Source organism: Cucurbita pepo, chromosome LG05, assembly GCF_002806865.2.
Source record: "Cucurbita pepo subsp. pepo cultivar mu-cu-16 chromosome LG05, ASM280686v2, whole genome shotgun sequence".
Lineage (NCBI taxonomy): Eukaryota > Viridiplantae > Streptophyta > Magnoliopsida > Cucurbitales > Cucurbitaceae > Cucurbita > Cucurbita pepo.
The window spans coordinates 816,489-830,134 of record NC_036642.1 but is presented as its reverse complement, the minus strand read 5'-3'; the positions used below and the strand labels follow the sequence as shown (position 1 = coordinate 830,134).

The following is a 13,646-nucleotide window of genomic DNA, read 5'->3' as shown; positions in this document are numbered from 1 at the left end:
TTGTATAATACACGTTTGTGGTTCACTTTTTATTTAATTTTTTCCCTTTTAATTCATAAACCGTTAAATTTATCTAGTAAAAAAATTGTGTTCCAATAATTATAGTTAATTACTGATTTATTAATCATCATTAATACACACTTACTGACATTTAAAACGCTATTTTTTTTTTAATATTTCTTTATTAACCTTTGTTTTTCACATATCATAATTTACTCTATTTTTCCGACATTAGTGTATACTGTCTATTAAAATATATATTATATCATTTAATTAAAATTACATAATTTAAAAGAAAATTATAATGAATGATGTTTAAATTTAAATAATTTAATATTCCATTGTAATAAATAAACCATGTTTAAATTTAATTTATATTAATAATTTGAAGCTGGTATCAACCGTGCCTTTCAAATTTATGACCTTGAAGAAAATAAAAATTATTTACGTCGATTGAACTGGAGATCACAATGATTATCGTTATATAACATGATTTGTCGTCTTACTTACTCCTCTCCAATCTCTTGGTATGCAAAGAAACAATTGACTTTGTCATAGTTGTCTACCGAGGCTACTGTCGAGCTTTAGCCAATATCGCCTCAAATGCATATTCTTCGGTTAAAAAAAGTAAAAAAAAAATGGTAAATTAAGTATTTCACCCCATATAAATGAGTATTTATTATTTTATAAAATATATTTGATATTAAATATTTATTTTTTCTCGAATCTTATCGTTTAAGTCACGTTACAATGCCGAATTTAACCTTTAGCGAATATAAAACTCGTGTTTACATCGATTTGATACAATCATTAAAATTGATGGAGCAAGAACTAAAACAATTAGAAACGAAAATTGGAGCGAACTTGTAATTCAACCCGATACTATCTCCCTCCATTTCTCTCTCACTCCCTCGCCGATCCTCTCGAACTCAAGTTTTGATGTAGTTCGGCTTCCCGCGAAGATTATTGATCTCGTAACTTCGGTTGTCTCCGGCTTCGATTCAGGTACTATCAATTCCACTTTTCTCGATGTCTCATTATCATGTAGAACAGCAGCGAGTTTCTTTGACAATAAAAAAGAGATCAGATATTTTGAAAGTTTCTAGTAATTTTGTTTCCTTGCTAATCGGAATTCTCTATTGTTTAGATAAGATTGTCTCCTATTGCGCATGCTAGGAGTGAAGTCTCATTTCGTGCTAAAGGTTCAACATAAAATAGGTTCATTCAAACTTAATTCTTCGGTTCGTCAGTCAAAATTATATCTAGTCATTGTAGAGTATGGACGATTAGAAATAGCTATTGCGGTTTCAGGAGAAAAATAGTTCACGCAGTGGAATTGCAATTTTCTAGACTGAACGCATGATTTATCGACGGAACAAAAATATCGAGCTGTTATTTCGTTCGCAGAGCATCATTCTCTGCTATGATCTACTCACTGAATTTTATTTGTTTATACCTGCAATCTTACATTTTTGAAGTAATGCGGTTATGTACTCCTATGAAAAGTTGCTTAGTGATAGAAAATCAAGATATGTTTTCGTGATAATTGGCATATTTTGGGAAGAGAAGAATGCATTCTCCCGAGTTGGATAAAATTTTTATGAAGAGATGGTGCATAATTTCCTTGCATGACTGAGCAAACCTGAATGTTGATCATATCTTATTGTGCCAATTCCGTTGCTAGAATGCTTCAAATATCAATAGACTGTTAACCTTCTCAGGTATTTGGGAATTTAGATTTTGAATTTCATCATAAGTGTTCGTAAAAGAAAAAATCATTATAATTTTCTCGCACGTTCAACTTCTGATGAACAGGCTGTGTTCATGGCTGTTGCTGTATTCGTCCCGTTTAACTCTTATGTTTCAGGAGTGCTTTTTTGTGTTGGGTCCGCTGTCCTTGCTGGTGAGTACTATAGATGTTTTACTATCTTAAAGGGAATCTATCCATATGAAGACAGAGACAATTCGCGGTTCTGTCTTATAGCTGCAGTCTGTCTCCGCATTCAAGTGAAGAAGACGAGGAACTCAAGGTAACTCTTACGCTCTACTCTTGTTTTAACCACTGGATATGTATGTGTCGAATCATTTTGACCAGAAAAATAGTTTGATGTATTGTCTATTATACTTCTTGAGAAAATACTTTTTAAGGATCTGTCATTTAAAGCATGTGAAAAGCCACAAAGTTGGTTGAGTGAAGGAGAAATACCGTTACAGAAATTCGCTCAACTTGCTTCGGCAATTCATTCATATTGAACTACACAGCCAAAAGCCAATAACACCTGAATACGTATCATAGGGCTATAAGTTGAAACAATAACAGCAAAAGGGAGAAACATCTATAAAATGCAAAGATAAGGCAGCTAAATTGAACTGAGTGGGAATCTGGTGAGTTGGTGGGGGATCTTTAAGTTTACTGCCATTGAGTATTCTTTGGTCAGTGGCTTATAGAACTGAGTGGACATCTGGTAAGTTCTCATCAGCCCACAAAACTTTTGCTTTACCATGCAGCTTCCAGCAGAACAGAATTTCATGTAGCAAGGAACTAATTTCTGTAGGACAGCTCCACTCAAACCCAAAAGTACGACAAAGTAATTTTCAGCCTTTACGTCACACTAGCAGCGAAGGAGGAGAAGGTCCATGGACTCTTCAATTAAGTAAAATCCTTAGAAAATATTATGACCGATTTCCTGTGGGAAGGGGTGGATGAGATAGGATTGGGCATCTGATGAGTTGGTGGGGAACTCTCTATATCTTGAGGGGCTTGAGTTGGAAAATTTAAGAATTTGCAACAAAGCTTTGGCTAAAGGATTTTAGCAGCTCCCCCTCGAACCCCAATATCCTTTGGCATAGGTTCGTTAAATCTCTCCCCGGGTGATGCGTCGGTTTTTTCTTATCTATAGAATGTGAAAGTTCCGAAGTATGTACAATTCTTCGTTGGTAGGTCATCCCTGCAAGAATAAATACTTTAGATTAGCTCTCGCAAAAGATGCCTTTTTTGATTGATACATTTTGCTGCATTTTGTGTTAGAGGGAGGAGGAAGACCTTGACAATATTCTTTGGAGTTGTGACTTTGCTGGGTCTATATGGACTCGTTCTTTGAGGTGTTTGACCTGCAATTTGCTAGTCACAAAGGTCTTCAAGAGATGATTAAGGAGTTCTTTCCCCAACCATAGTTTCAGGAGATGAGATTTTTGTGGTAGGGTAGAATTTGTACCGTGTTTGCGAGGTAAGAGAAAAATTAGGACCTTTAGATGGCTAGAGGGGGGTCCAGCGTCGGGGTCATGTTGTTTTGTAATTATTCATTTGTATGCCTTTTTATCCTTCTTTCTCTTTTCTCAACGAAAATTCAACTCTTTATATATATATATACAATCCTCTATTAACGTTGTGATTACCTTGTTTTGGTCTTCGGTGATGAATAAGTTGAAATTCTATATCAGTTTTTTAATATTAGGGAAAATGAGAGTTTGGTTTAAAAGCAAAAGATGTAGACCACTTCAAATTTGGAATCGTTCAAAATTTTATTATGATGAAGAAAAATCTCCACGAAAGAGTTTAGTGTAAAAACAAAAGATGTGGACCACTTCAAATTTGGAATGGTGAAAGATTATAGTGAAGAAAAAGTTCCACAAGTTTTGGCATTAAAAAAACAACCTGAAATTGATTTAGTGGTTTTATATCTCTTTCCATGGACCATAAATTCAACTGTGGGACTTTTAAAAATTCTGAGTTTCTTTTGTCCATTTCGTACGCATGTTTGCAGGTTTCCCATTCAGAGCGAGCTTTTGCAGATTTTGTTCTCTCCATTCTGGTACTTGCTGCATCTGGTGATTATGAATTTCTTGGTTAAAATTGGCTAACCTTCGGTTTTGCTTCGAATGTTCTACCTTCTTTCATCGAACTTCTAACATTAGACATAGCTCGAAGTTGTTCTTGTGCCATTTTAACACTAGTCAAAAGATTTGATCTATTCTTGCACTGTTTTTAAGGCGATGGACATATTTCAACTTCTGACAGGAAAATCTTGGTGAGTTTCCCCCCTTTTGCCCCTTACATGTTCACTATTTCCCGAAGTGTCCTCCACCTCTCTTCTTGACTAAATATGAAATTCCCATAGATGGTTGTATTAAGAATGACTTTTCATGTGGTTTAAAGGTGTTCCTTTAAGTGGAAAAAACTAAGCTCTTCTCTCTTTCTCCTTCTTATATGTAAAATATTAATGGTAAGAGTTACTGGTAGCAGGAAGAATATCGTCATATGATTATTTAATTATGAATTAACCTTTTGATATTGTCGATAAGATGTCATTAATCTTACTAAAGGAGGCCAAATCTTTCTTCTCCAAATTCGCTCGTTAACTTTTTGTTCTTCATATATGTGGTGCAGGTAACTCGTTTGGCTGGAGAATCCTTGATGCTTGGAGCGGAGGGGTATTGACTCGACTTCAATCTTTTGCTTAACAAAGGTGAGTTTGAAATTCTCTCCAATTTTTTTACCCAATAAATATTTTGAAAATTTTGACTTTTAACCGGTCGAAATAAGGAACAGGAAAAAAAAAAAAAAAAAGGAAATATTGATTTTTTTTAAAACAGAAAAACGCTCTCATAATCTCGATTACACGCCATGCGTATTTTAATTCCTAGAAAAATCCTAGAGTGGATAAAATTCTCTTGCTTCATATAAACTTATGTTAGAAGTACGACAATTTGATGGCTGAGGTAAGGTATAATTAATTTCTCTATTATTATCTCAAAAATTATATATGATAGATACATTTTCTACCCTCAAATTCACTTGCCTAATCTAATGGCATCATCTCAACACTTTTCTTTATATTTTTTAAAAAGTTTAATTCTCACACTTACATTAGGTTCCAAAAATTTAATTACATGGTCCCCTTTATTTGTCTAGGCTCTACAACACCAACTTGATGAGTTTTTGTTTTTATCATAATAATTATTATTTTTAAATACTCAACTTTGTTTGTTTGTTTATTTATTTTTGAACAGTTGGCTCTGTTTATTAGTAGATAGTCTTTTTCTCATATGCGTAGCCTTTCTTAAGAGAAGAATGTGCATTGAATTTATCATCGCATTCAGATTATTTCAAAATAATAGCAAAGCTTATCCACTTGACTCTAAAACGTGGAACTAAAATAATACTCTAAAAAAGGAAGTCTGGTAATAAAATGATGGAAAATGAAAAAAAAGTTCATTCTTAGATGAACACGACTCTCCACACTGGTATGATATTGTCTACTTTGAGCATAAGCTCTTATGGCTTTACTTTGGGCTTCCTCGAGAGGCATCATACCAATGGAGATAGTATTTTTTGATTATAAATCATGGTCATTTCCTAAATTAGCCGATGTGTAACTTTTATCATCCAACGTCCATTAGCTTATTTTCTGGTAATTTGTGCGATTTAGGTTGAATAAGTTTTTTTTTCTCTCTTTTCAATAAATACCTATTCTGATAAATATTATTTTAAAACTTTCAGTAATATTCTAAAGTCAAAATTCTACTTAGTGATGAGATAAGCCTAAAATTAAAGAATCAATTAAAGACAAAATTAAAATTTTTAAAAATTATTGCGATTTTAAAATTAAAGAAAATGAGCTTGCAACTAAAAAAACCGCATTTATTATATGCCGTCAAACTGGAAGAGCGAAAAAGGAAAAAGGAAAAAGGAAAAAGGAAAAAGAAAATAAAATCTTCCTTCGTTTCCACTCTATCCGAATTCCCTTAAATTGTCCGACGTCGTTTTGAAACGCACGTGCGGGAAGGAAACAGAGGAAAAAAAGAGTTAATTCCAGGTTCCACCCAATCCTCTTTCGCACCAATACTTATGTTTAGTTTAGTTTCGTTTCGTTTCGATTGTTCTTTAAAGCGCCCTCTGGATCATTACGTACGACTTCTCCTCCTCCACTTATTATCTCCATTTTCCTCTTACTATGTTTATCCTCTCTTCTTCTTCTTCTACTCTTCCATCAGCTCCTCCTTTCTCCTCCACGACCTCCATTTTTCTCTCCTTCTCTAGGGTTTCTCTTCCTCCCTCCTCCTCTTCTCTCAAGCTCCTTCCCCTTTCTCTGCAATTCGGACCTCCCAAGCTTGCCTCCTCGTGCTCGCTTCGGTTTTCCGCTTCCAGAGCAATGGCGGAGCTTGTTCAGGATAAGGAGTCCGCCCAGAGTGCTGCCACCGCTGCTGCTGCTAGCTCCGGTTATGAAAGACGGAATGCGCCGGTTCACTCCCGCAAATTTCTCGATGTTCGCTCTGAAGAAGGTATGCCTTCTTCTCCGTTTTTTTTTTCTTTTTCTTTTTGTGTTTGTAAGGTGGCATTCATGGGATGGTGATTTGTTTGCTGGGTTGGGTTGGGTTGTTTTGTTTTGTTTTGTTTTGTTTGTTTGTTCCTTCCTTCCTTTTTGGCGCTCCCTGCTTTCTGTTGAGCTTCTTGTGATTTCACAGGAATGCGAAGAACTCTTATGTGTGTGAGTGTGTGTTGCTTTCTTTTCCCTTCATCTTACTGTAGTTATATAATTGTAACATAGTGTTATTATTGTTATGATTGGGATTGCGAAAGGGAAAATAATTAGAAAGCGCTTCGTAAAAGCTGCTGCAGTCTCCCATGATTATGAGTGAACTTCCACTAGATCCATTCATAGGATTCTAATGTACTTCAGTTCACTCTTTGATGGTTGGTCCAATTTCGTTTCAGATTTTGTGGTGTCTGAGGTGTCTATTCTTTAAAGGGAAAAAGGAATTTTAGTGAGCTGGGGAAGACTATTTCTTACATTTGCACCAAAAGAAAAAAAAAAAAAAAAATTGACCCTTTATTGTCTTCTTGTCCCTCATCTGGGTGTTGTCACTTGTCAGCATCCACCATCCTTCTTGTGCCTTGTCTTGGGATATTTCAGATTTGATAGTGTACTTTGTTTAAGTTATTAGTCTGAGGCAATGACACCCCCTCCCACCCTCTGTGTTATAGAACCACGTAGTTGTAATACTGGAATTTTGTGTTTGAGGGACGGCGCATTCTTCCTGATCAGAGAGAATTTTGGGCAGAAGAGAGAACTGCTTTAAATTTGGGGATGTGTACGACTACCCCCATGTTTATCATGATTTTCTAGTCGTAGTTTATAAGGATGTTTAATCCTATCATTTGATTGTTTTTTTTATTTTTTTTTGTCGCCACAAATTCTTGTTGTTTTACGTACAGACACCAATATTGCTTTTTTAGACTTCTTGTGTTTCTTATTGTATTTTTGAGTAAAACACTTTTTTTTTTTAATTTAAAAAAACCATCTTGTAAAGGCAATATGCACGATGTTGATTTATCTTATCTGCAGAGTTGCTCTCCTGCATCAAGAAGGAAACAGAAGCTGGAAAGCTGCCTCCAAATGTTGCTGCAGGAATGGAAGAATTGTATCAGAATTATAGAAATGCTGTAAAAATTCTCTCTCAATCTTTGTTGTTTTTTTTTTTTTCCTTAATACATCCTTCAGATATATTATTTTGTTTGATGGGCATTCTTCCAATCTATCATATTCACTTGTTTTCATTATCTGATTTATTTTGATCTTTGCTTTTGACTTGTACCTAGTAATCTGGAGCCCAGACTAATGAAATAGAGAGGGCCATCATCGCTATTAGCATTGAAATAAAAGTTCTTTATTCTAATTTTGTTCATTTGCAGTATTCTTTTGGATATCTTGATTAATTTTGAAGGAATTCATTGCTACATTGATTAATTTCAAAGTTTCCATGCTTTAATTTTGTAATTCTAGTTGTTAGAGGAGTCTAATTCCAACAAGTACCATCGGAAATGATTATACTTTGCATTGAGAACAAACTGATGAGCTACATGAATACAGCTATTGTAAGGAGGCAGATTGTACGTGCGTCATTTAAGATAACTAGAACACCTACTCCTATTATTTATTTACTTATTATTATTATTTTAATAAGAGACATAAGGTGCTTTCATTAACCAAAATCAAGAAACGCCCAAGGGCGGGGGTAGAACCCCCTCCTATAAAGATCTACATGAGAGTCTACTCATATTATAAAGGCCTTTATATTCTTGATTAGAGGTTATATCGGTTGGTTCTTTGTAACTTAACCTCTTAAAATTTTTGACCTACTGTACTCTACTCCATGTTCTTCAGCTTTAAATTTCTCGTACTAGGTCTGGGATATAACCTTCTTTATCTTACGGATTAAATTTACAGTTTAATTTATTTTTGTAAAGTCTGTCTAAAACCGGTAGAATGTTCTCTTAATAAAGATGCTATAATTGTTTGAAGCGCACAAATCCTTAGAAAATGAAATTTAGGTGTTGGATCATACAGTGAAGGGATGGGACTGGAATGTCTACGTTCTGTCCATGTCCTCTCAAAGAAGTATTGCAACACCGTGCGCCTTAATTGTAAAACTAGAATTGCTTATAAAGACAACATGACTCAAGCGGCCTTGTCTTTGTCCTTGGACTCACTGACCAAGGATTTTAGCTTTGCCAATACAAGAGTTCTCTAAGTTTACTGTCTTTGGTTCTATGCCATCGTGCATTTTAAAGTATTTATTGAGTATCCTTTATTTTCAGGTTATTGAGAGTGGAAATCCAAAGGCAGATGAAATTGTTCTATCTAACATGACTGTTGCATTAGATCGCATATTGTTGGATGTGGAGGTAATACTTAATTTCGTATCAACTTACATTATGTCAAAGCTTTTAAGAAAGCAACTGAATGACCTCTTGTCTGAGACATAGCAGTAATATTTCAGGATCCTTTTGTCTTCTCATCACACCACAAAGCAATTCGAGAGCCTTTTGATTACTACATTTTTGGCCAGAACTATATACGGCCATTGATTGATTTTGGGTAAGCTGGAAATTTGGTCTTACAATCCTTATCGGATCTGTTGTGGTCCACTGTTTACACTCGTTACAAGAAACTGCATGTTATTTTAGATGGCATCACAGGTTGTTAATTTTCGTCAATTATTTTTTCTTGTGATATATGCCACTTTTTTTTTTCTTTTTTAATAAATTTTTTTCTTTTTTTTTTATTGTTATTATTTGTTTTCCTAATCTGGGCTGTTTTTGTGATCAAATGAAAACATGTTCTGATAAAAGTTTTATGAACAATTTAAAGATCGATGCAAGTGTTGATAGTGAAAGTAGTCTTCTCTATTATCAATTTAAGTTATTTTTTAACTTAACCGTCTGCTTTTTTCCTGTTTGTTTGACCTCTTTCCTGAAGCTTTATAGACAATTTTATGCAGAAATTCATTCGTTGGTAACCTTTCTCTTTTCAAGGATATAGAAGAGAAGCTTCAGCAGGTATCTATCTACAACTTCCTCTTTATTATGCGATGAAATTGGGCTAATTTTACTGATAATTGCTTAAGTTTTATTTATAATCTCAATAATGCGAAGATAAGTCATAAATCTCCCTCACTAGTTAAACTTTCACGTTCAAATCTCTTGATTCTTTAATTGCCATATCCAAGTATCAAAAAAATCTAACAGCTTTTAAATATATTGATTTTTCTCTCTTTCCTTTTCCTTTTTGTGCTTTAAATTTGATTGTGGCCCACGATTGGCACAAGTCTGCATATCGTTCATGTCTTGATATGCTTATCCCTAGCACTCTTCTTAGTTCATGTCTTGTTTCTCTTTTGTGACTTCTAAAACTTTATTTCTTCCACTTTGTTGCTATATTAAAAGCCTCTTATTGTTCATGACATTCATTTCAGGGTCACAATGTTGTCTTGATATCAAATCATCAGACTGAAGCAGATCCAGCTATCATTTCATTGTTGCTTGAAAAGACAAACCCATATATTGCAGAAAACACGGTAGGCCTATTTCTTTTCAGTATATGCCAACAGTGTTAAGCTAAAATGTTGGATTTTCTTTTATATCTTTTGTGATATTGATTTTGTATTATGTATACATTTCTCATGTCCTATTTCTTTTCTTATTGGTTGATGATCTATCGTCTAAATAAGATGACTTTTTAGTTGTTTTATGTGTAAGAAGTAATACAATACTATTCTTCTTCCCTAAATTCAAGTTGACATCAGAGCAACAATCCTCAGCGGTCTTTAGAAACCCTAGCCACTATCTAAAAGAAATTCAATAATATTATTCTTCTTTCCTAAATTCAAGTTAAAAGTTTCGAGGGAATTTAATACCTGCTAGCATAAATGAGTGTTATTTCTGCCTTGCAGATCTTTGTGGCAGGGGATAGAGTTCTTGCAGACCCACTTTGCAAGCCCTTCAGCATTGGAAGGTTCGAATATATTTTTCCTTGCTATTTATTTGATTGTATAGATCTTATTGTTTAACGAGATCAACTCAATTTTCAAATGCATTGTTTAGGAATCTTATTTGTGTTTATTCAAAAAAGCACATGTTCGATATTCCTGAGCTCACAGAAACAAAAAGGAAAGCAAACACACGAAGTCTTAAGGAGATGGCTTTACTCTTAAGGTACCTATACCATGTTAATAGCTGAGAGGAAAAATGTTGATTTTCTTTGCTGGGTCTTACCTGTCGTGAAGTTGTGGATTCTAAATAAGCCTCAAAATGTTCTCTCCTATTTTCCATTTATAAGCTTTCATTACCGATAAATTTTATGTAGAGGTGGATCACAACTAATATGGATTGCACCCAGTGGTGGTAGGGACCGGCCGGATCCTTCGACTGGAGAATGGTACCCAGTAAGTTCTCTATACCTTGGGTAAAGACGAATATACATGCATATCTAGTTTCTTGTTGCAGTAATCAATTTTTATCATTTATTTAGTTTGAAAGTGTTTTCAAATAGTGGTTTTATTCTTGTCAGTGGTTAGTGTAACGGTTTTCTGGTTTCATGTACATAAAAATAACAATAGAAAGGGGAATACTGAACTGTAGCTGAATCTAGTGGCGTGCTCATGGCTGAAAATGTTCTGGTGGACTGTACTGTTTGTAATATGATCAATTACGATGATCTGGTACAAGAGAATGTTTCACCACCTATAAAAATTTAAACAAACTAACAAAATTGGAGTTTCAAGCTGGAAATTCTCTTAACTGAATGAGGACATAAGCTTACAATTTTATGAATAATAGCAACTCACTTTGGAGACCAGCAAGTCATTTAGATAGAAGCTACTGGACGTCTTCAGTATCCACTTGGCCTTCCCTCAACTGTTAAAATACATTTTCGAAATTCTGTTGGCTGTTCTTTTTTTTAACATAAGGGTATTGTTTTGTGGTTGAATACAGTTGAGGAAACTTTTTTGGCCCGTCTTGGTTAGAAGATTTTCACAATATTAAGGAGTGAATGAGGTGTGGGGTATCATAGTTCTGTGGCCTCCTCTTGGAGTGCCCGGTCAGTAGAAACTTTGTAATTGTTCCCCTTCACACATTATCTTGAATTGGAGAGTTTTCTTCTACTCCTTTGGAACTTGAGAACTCCCCTTTTTGTACATCTCATTCTTTAAATTAATTTATTTCTTATAGTAAAAATGACCAGTAAAAGCCTGTTCCCTACTCCATTTTCAACACTTCACTCATCATTTCATGTGTGCTCGAATCTCTTTTTAGTTCATTTTATGTCTTTGAAAATAATGTTAAATTTTTTTTATAAGAACATAGTAGTTCGTACTGATATTAGAGGGTCAGGCACCCTTTGATGCTTCTTCAGTGGACAACATGAGAAGGCTAATTCAACATTCGGATGTTCCTGGGCATTTGTTTCCCCTTGCTTTATTATGTCATGACATCATGCCCCCTCCCTCACAGGTATATTTATCCCTTTTATTCATTTCTAATATGATTATTTTTTCATTTACCAACTCTTTTGCATTTTTTCCAGGTTGAAATTGAAATTGGAGAAAAAAGAGTGATTGCCTTTAATGGGGCGGGTTTGTCTGTGGCTCCTGAAATCAGCTTCGACGAAATTGCTGCTACCCACAAAAATCCTGAGGAGGTCTGTCTGATCTTTAAATTTTTTAAGTGTGAGAGCTAGTAAAATATAGTGCTAGGTGTACTACTACAAATTTTCAAAGCGAATTATACTATTAAATCTAAAAGAGTGAGATAGATATTGGAAATAAATAATTTTCTCTCTAAACTTCAAGCTTGCTTCCAAGTGTTAAATTTTTCTATGCGGAACCGTGTCAATGTAGTCGATATTAGCACAATTACAATGGCTTTTGTTTTCATTTTCTGGAAGTTGAATAACTGAAGATCACAAGAAATTATTTCTTTTGTACAAAAGTCGAATGGGAAGCAATGACCACTTTGCACAAACTGTCACTAACTGCTTTCAGCTGAAATATAAAGGAATTGATCAAGGTCAATGAAGTTATATCAAATATTACAAATCACTGGTCAACCAAGAAGACTATAGAAAGCGCATGGAAAACTATTCAAGCTCCATTTATCGTGTTTTTGTGATGTCAAAAGAACAATATTAGGATTATATCCGGGTTGCTTCTCACCGAACAGGTCGATTTCTTTGGCAGGTTAGGGAGGCATACTCAAAGGCACTGTTTGATTCTGTGGCCATGCAATACAATGTGCTCAAAACGGCTATCTCCGGCAAACAAGGACTAGGAGCTTCAACTGCGGATGTCTCTTTGTCACAACCTTGGTAGTCATTTGCAATCATTTTTCAACATCAATTCATTTGGTAATCAGGTACTTCAAATTTTTATTTCCAAGAACACAATTGAATTAACTACTCATATTTTCTGGAAATCTTGGAATATGATAGGAAAATCGTTATCATCATCAATGTTTATGGTATGATGTGGATACTAATTCTCTATATATGACTATGAAAACCATTTTTTTAAAATGCGGATGTACAAAGTACCAAAAGAAGATTTAGGAACCAACTTCTACATCGACTTTTGTACCTTCTTTTTGTTAATTTGGTAAGAAACCGAACTTTCATTGAAGAACAAACAACAAAACCCAGGACATACACAAAGGGACTCTAGTCCATAAAAGAGACACTAAGCCTTACCAACTCCCAAACCTTGTCACTAGATCTCTCATCCTCCCTAGAAGTTTATTCTTTTCCTCAAGTCAAACCCCTCATAAGATCACAAAGACTGCCTAAAGAAAGATGAATTTTGCCTTTGATTTTTGTACAATTTATCATTCCATCTTGTTCTACACAATGCAGGTTAGGACATAGTTTTGCATACCACAGGACAACACTGTCATTCAATTAGTACATGTACCGTAAGAGAAAACCGAATTCTTTCACTCCTCGACGTCTCGATGGATTCTGCCAAATTACCAGCCTATATCCCACCCTTAGCACGTGCCATTTCAATCGACATTGAAGCGCTTCGAAGACTTGGTCTCTCTTGGGAATGTATAGATCTTTCATATCTCTTACACTAAAGGACTCATAGAGGTTATTCGTACTTTATTTCTAAAGTGTATATGTTCACCCATTTTCATGTTTATATTATATGCTTCAAGAATTATTATGTTCAATTTGTATTATTAGTTGATACCTTTTGGCTTAGATCATTCAGTCGAAGGTGCTCAAATCTCAACTTTGTTTTTGCTCTTAAGTTTGTTAAAGGAACATTTTTATCACAATGTCCCAAAATCATTGCTTATTAATTGAATT

The 13,646-nt window shown here is 34.6% G+C and overlaps 1 protein-coding gene across 7 annotated transcripts; it reads left to right on the top strand.

Annotated features, from left to right (window-relative positions):
* The first annotated feature begins 830 nt into the window (after positions 1-830).
* LOC111795314 (glycerol-3-phosphate acyltransferase, chloroplastic) lies at positions 831-13,609 on the top strand. Of its 7 annotated transcripts, none has more exons than XM_023677652.1 (17): positions 831-1,005; positions 1,148-1,202; positions 1,868-2,030; positions 3,765-4,466; positions 5,995-6,282; positions 7,347-7,444; positions 8,600-8,686; positions 8,782-8,879; positions 9,283-9,340; positions 9,757-9,858; positions 10,234-10,295; positions 10,385-10,495; positions 10,647-10,725; positions 11,675-11,794; positions 11,868-11,981; positions 12,520-12,694; positions 13,188-13,609. In XM_023677652.1, the coding sequence occupies exons 5-16, from the start codon at positions 6,153-6,155 to the stop codon at positions 12,649-12,651; spliced, it is 1,191 nt and encodes a 396-aa protein (XP_023533420.1). In that variant the 5' UTR covers positions 831-1,005; positions 1,148-1,202; positions 1,868-2,030; positions 3,765-4,466; positions 5,995-6,152; the 3' UTR covers positions 12,652-12,694; positions 13,188-13,609. The 7 variants fall into 7 exon arrangements, with proteins under 7 accessions (XP_023533420.1, XP_023533418.1, XP_023533417.1 ...); XM_023677650.1 differs by having other exon boundaries at positions 1,148-1,218; XM_023677649.1 differs by having other exon boundaries at positions 1,148-2,030; positions 3,765-3,812; positions 4,388-4,466.
* Positions 13,610-13,646: the final 37 nt, after the last annotated feature.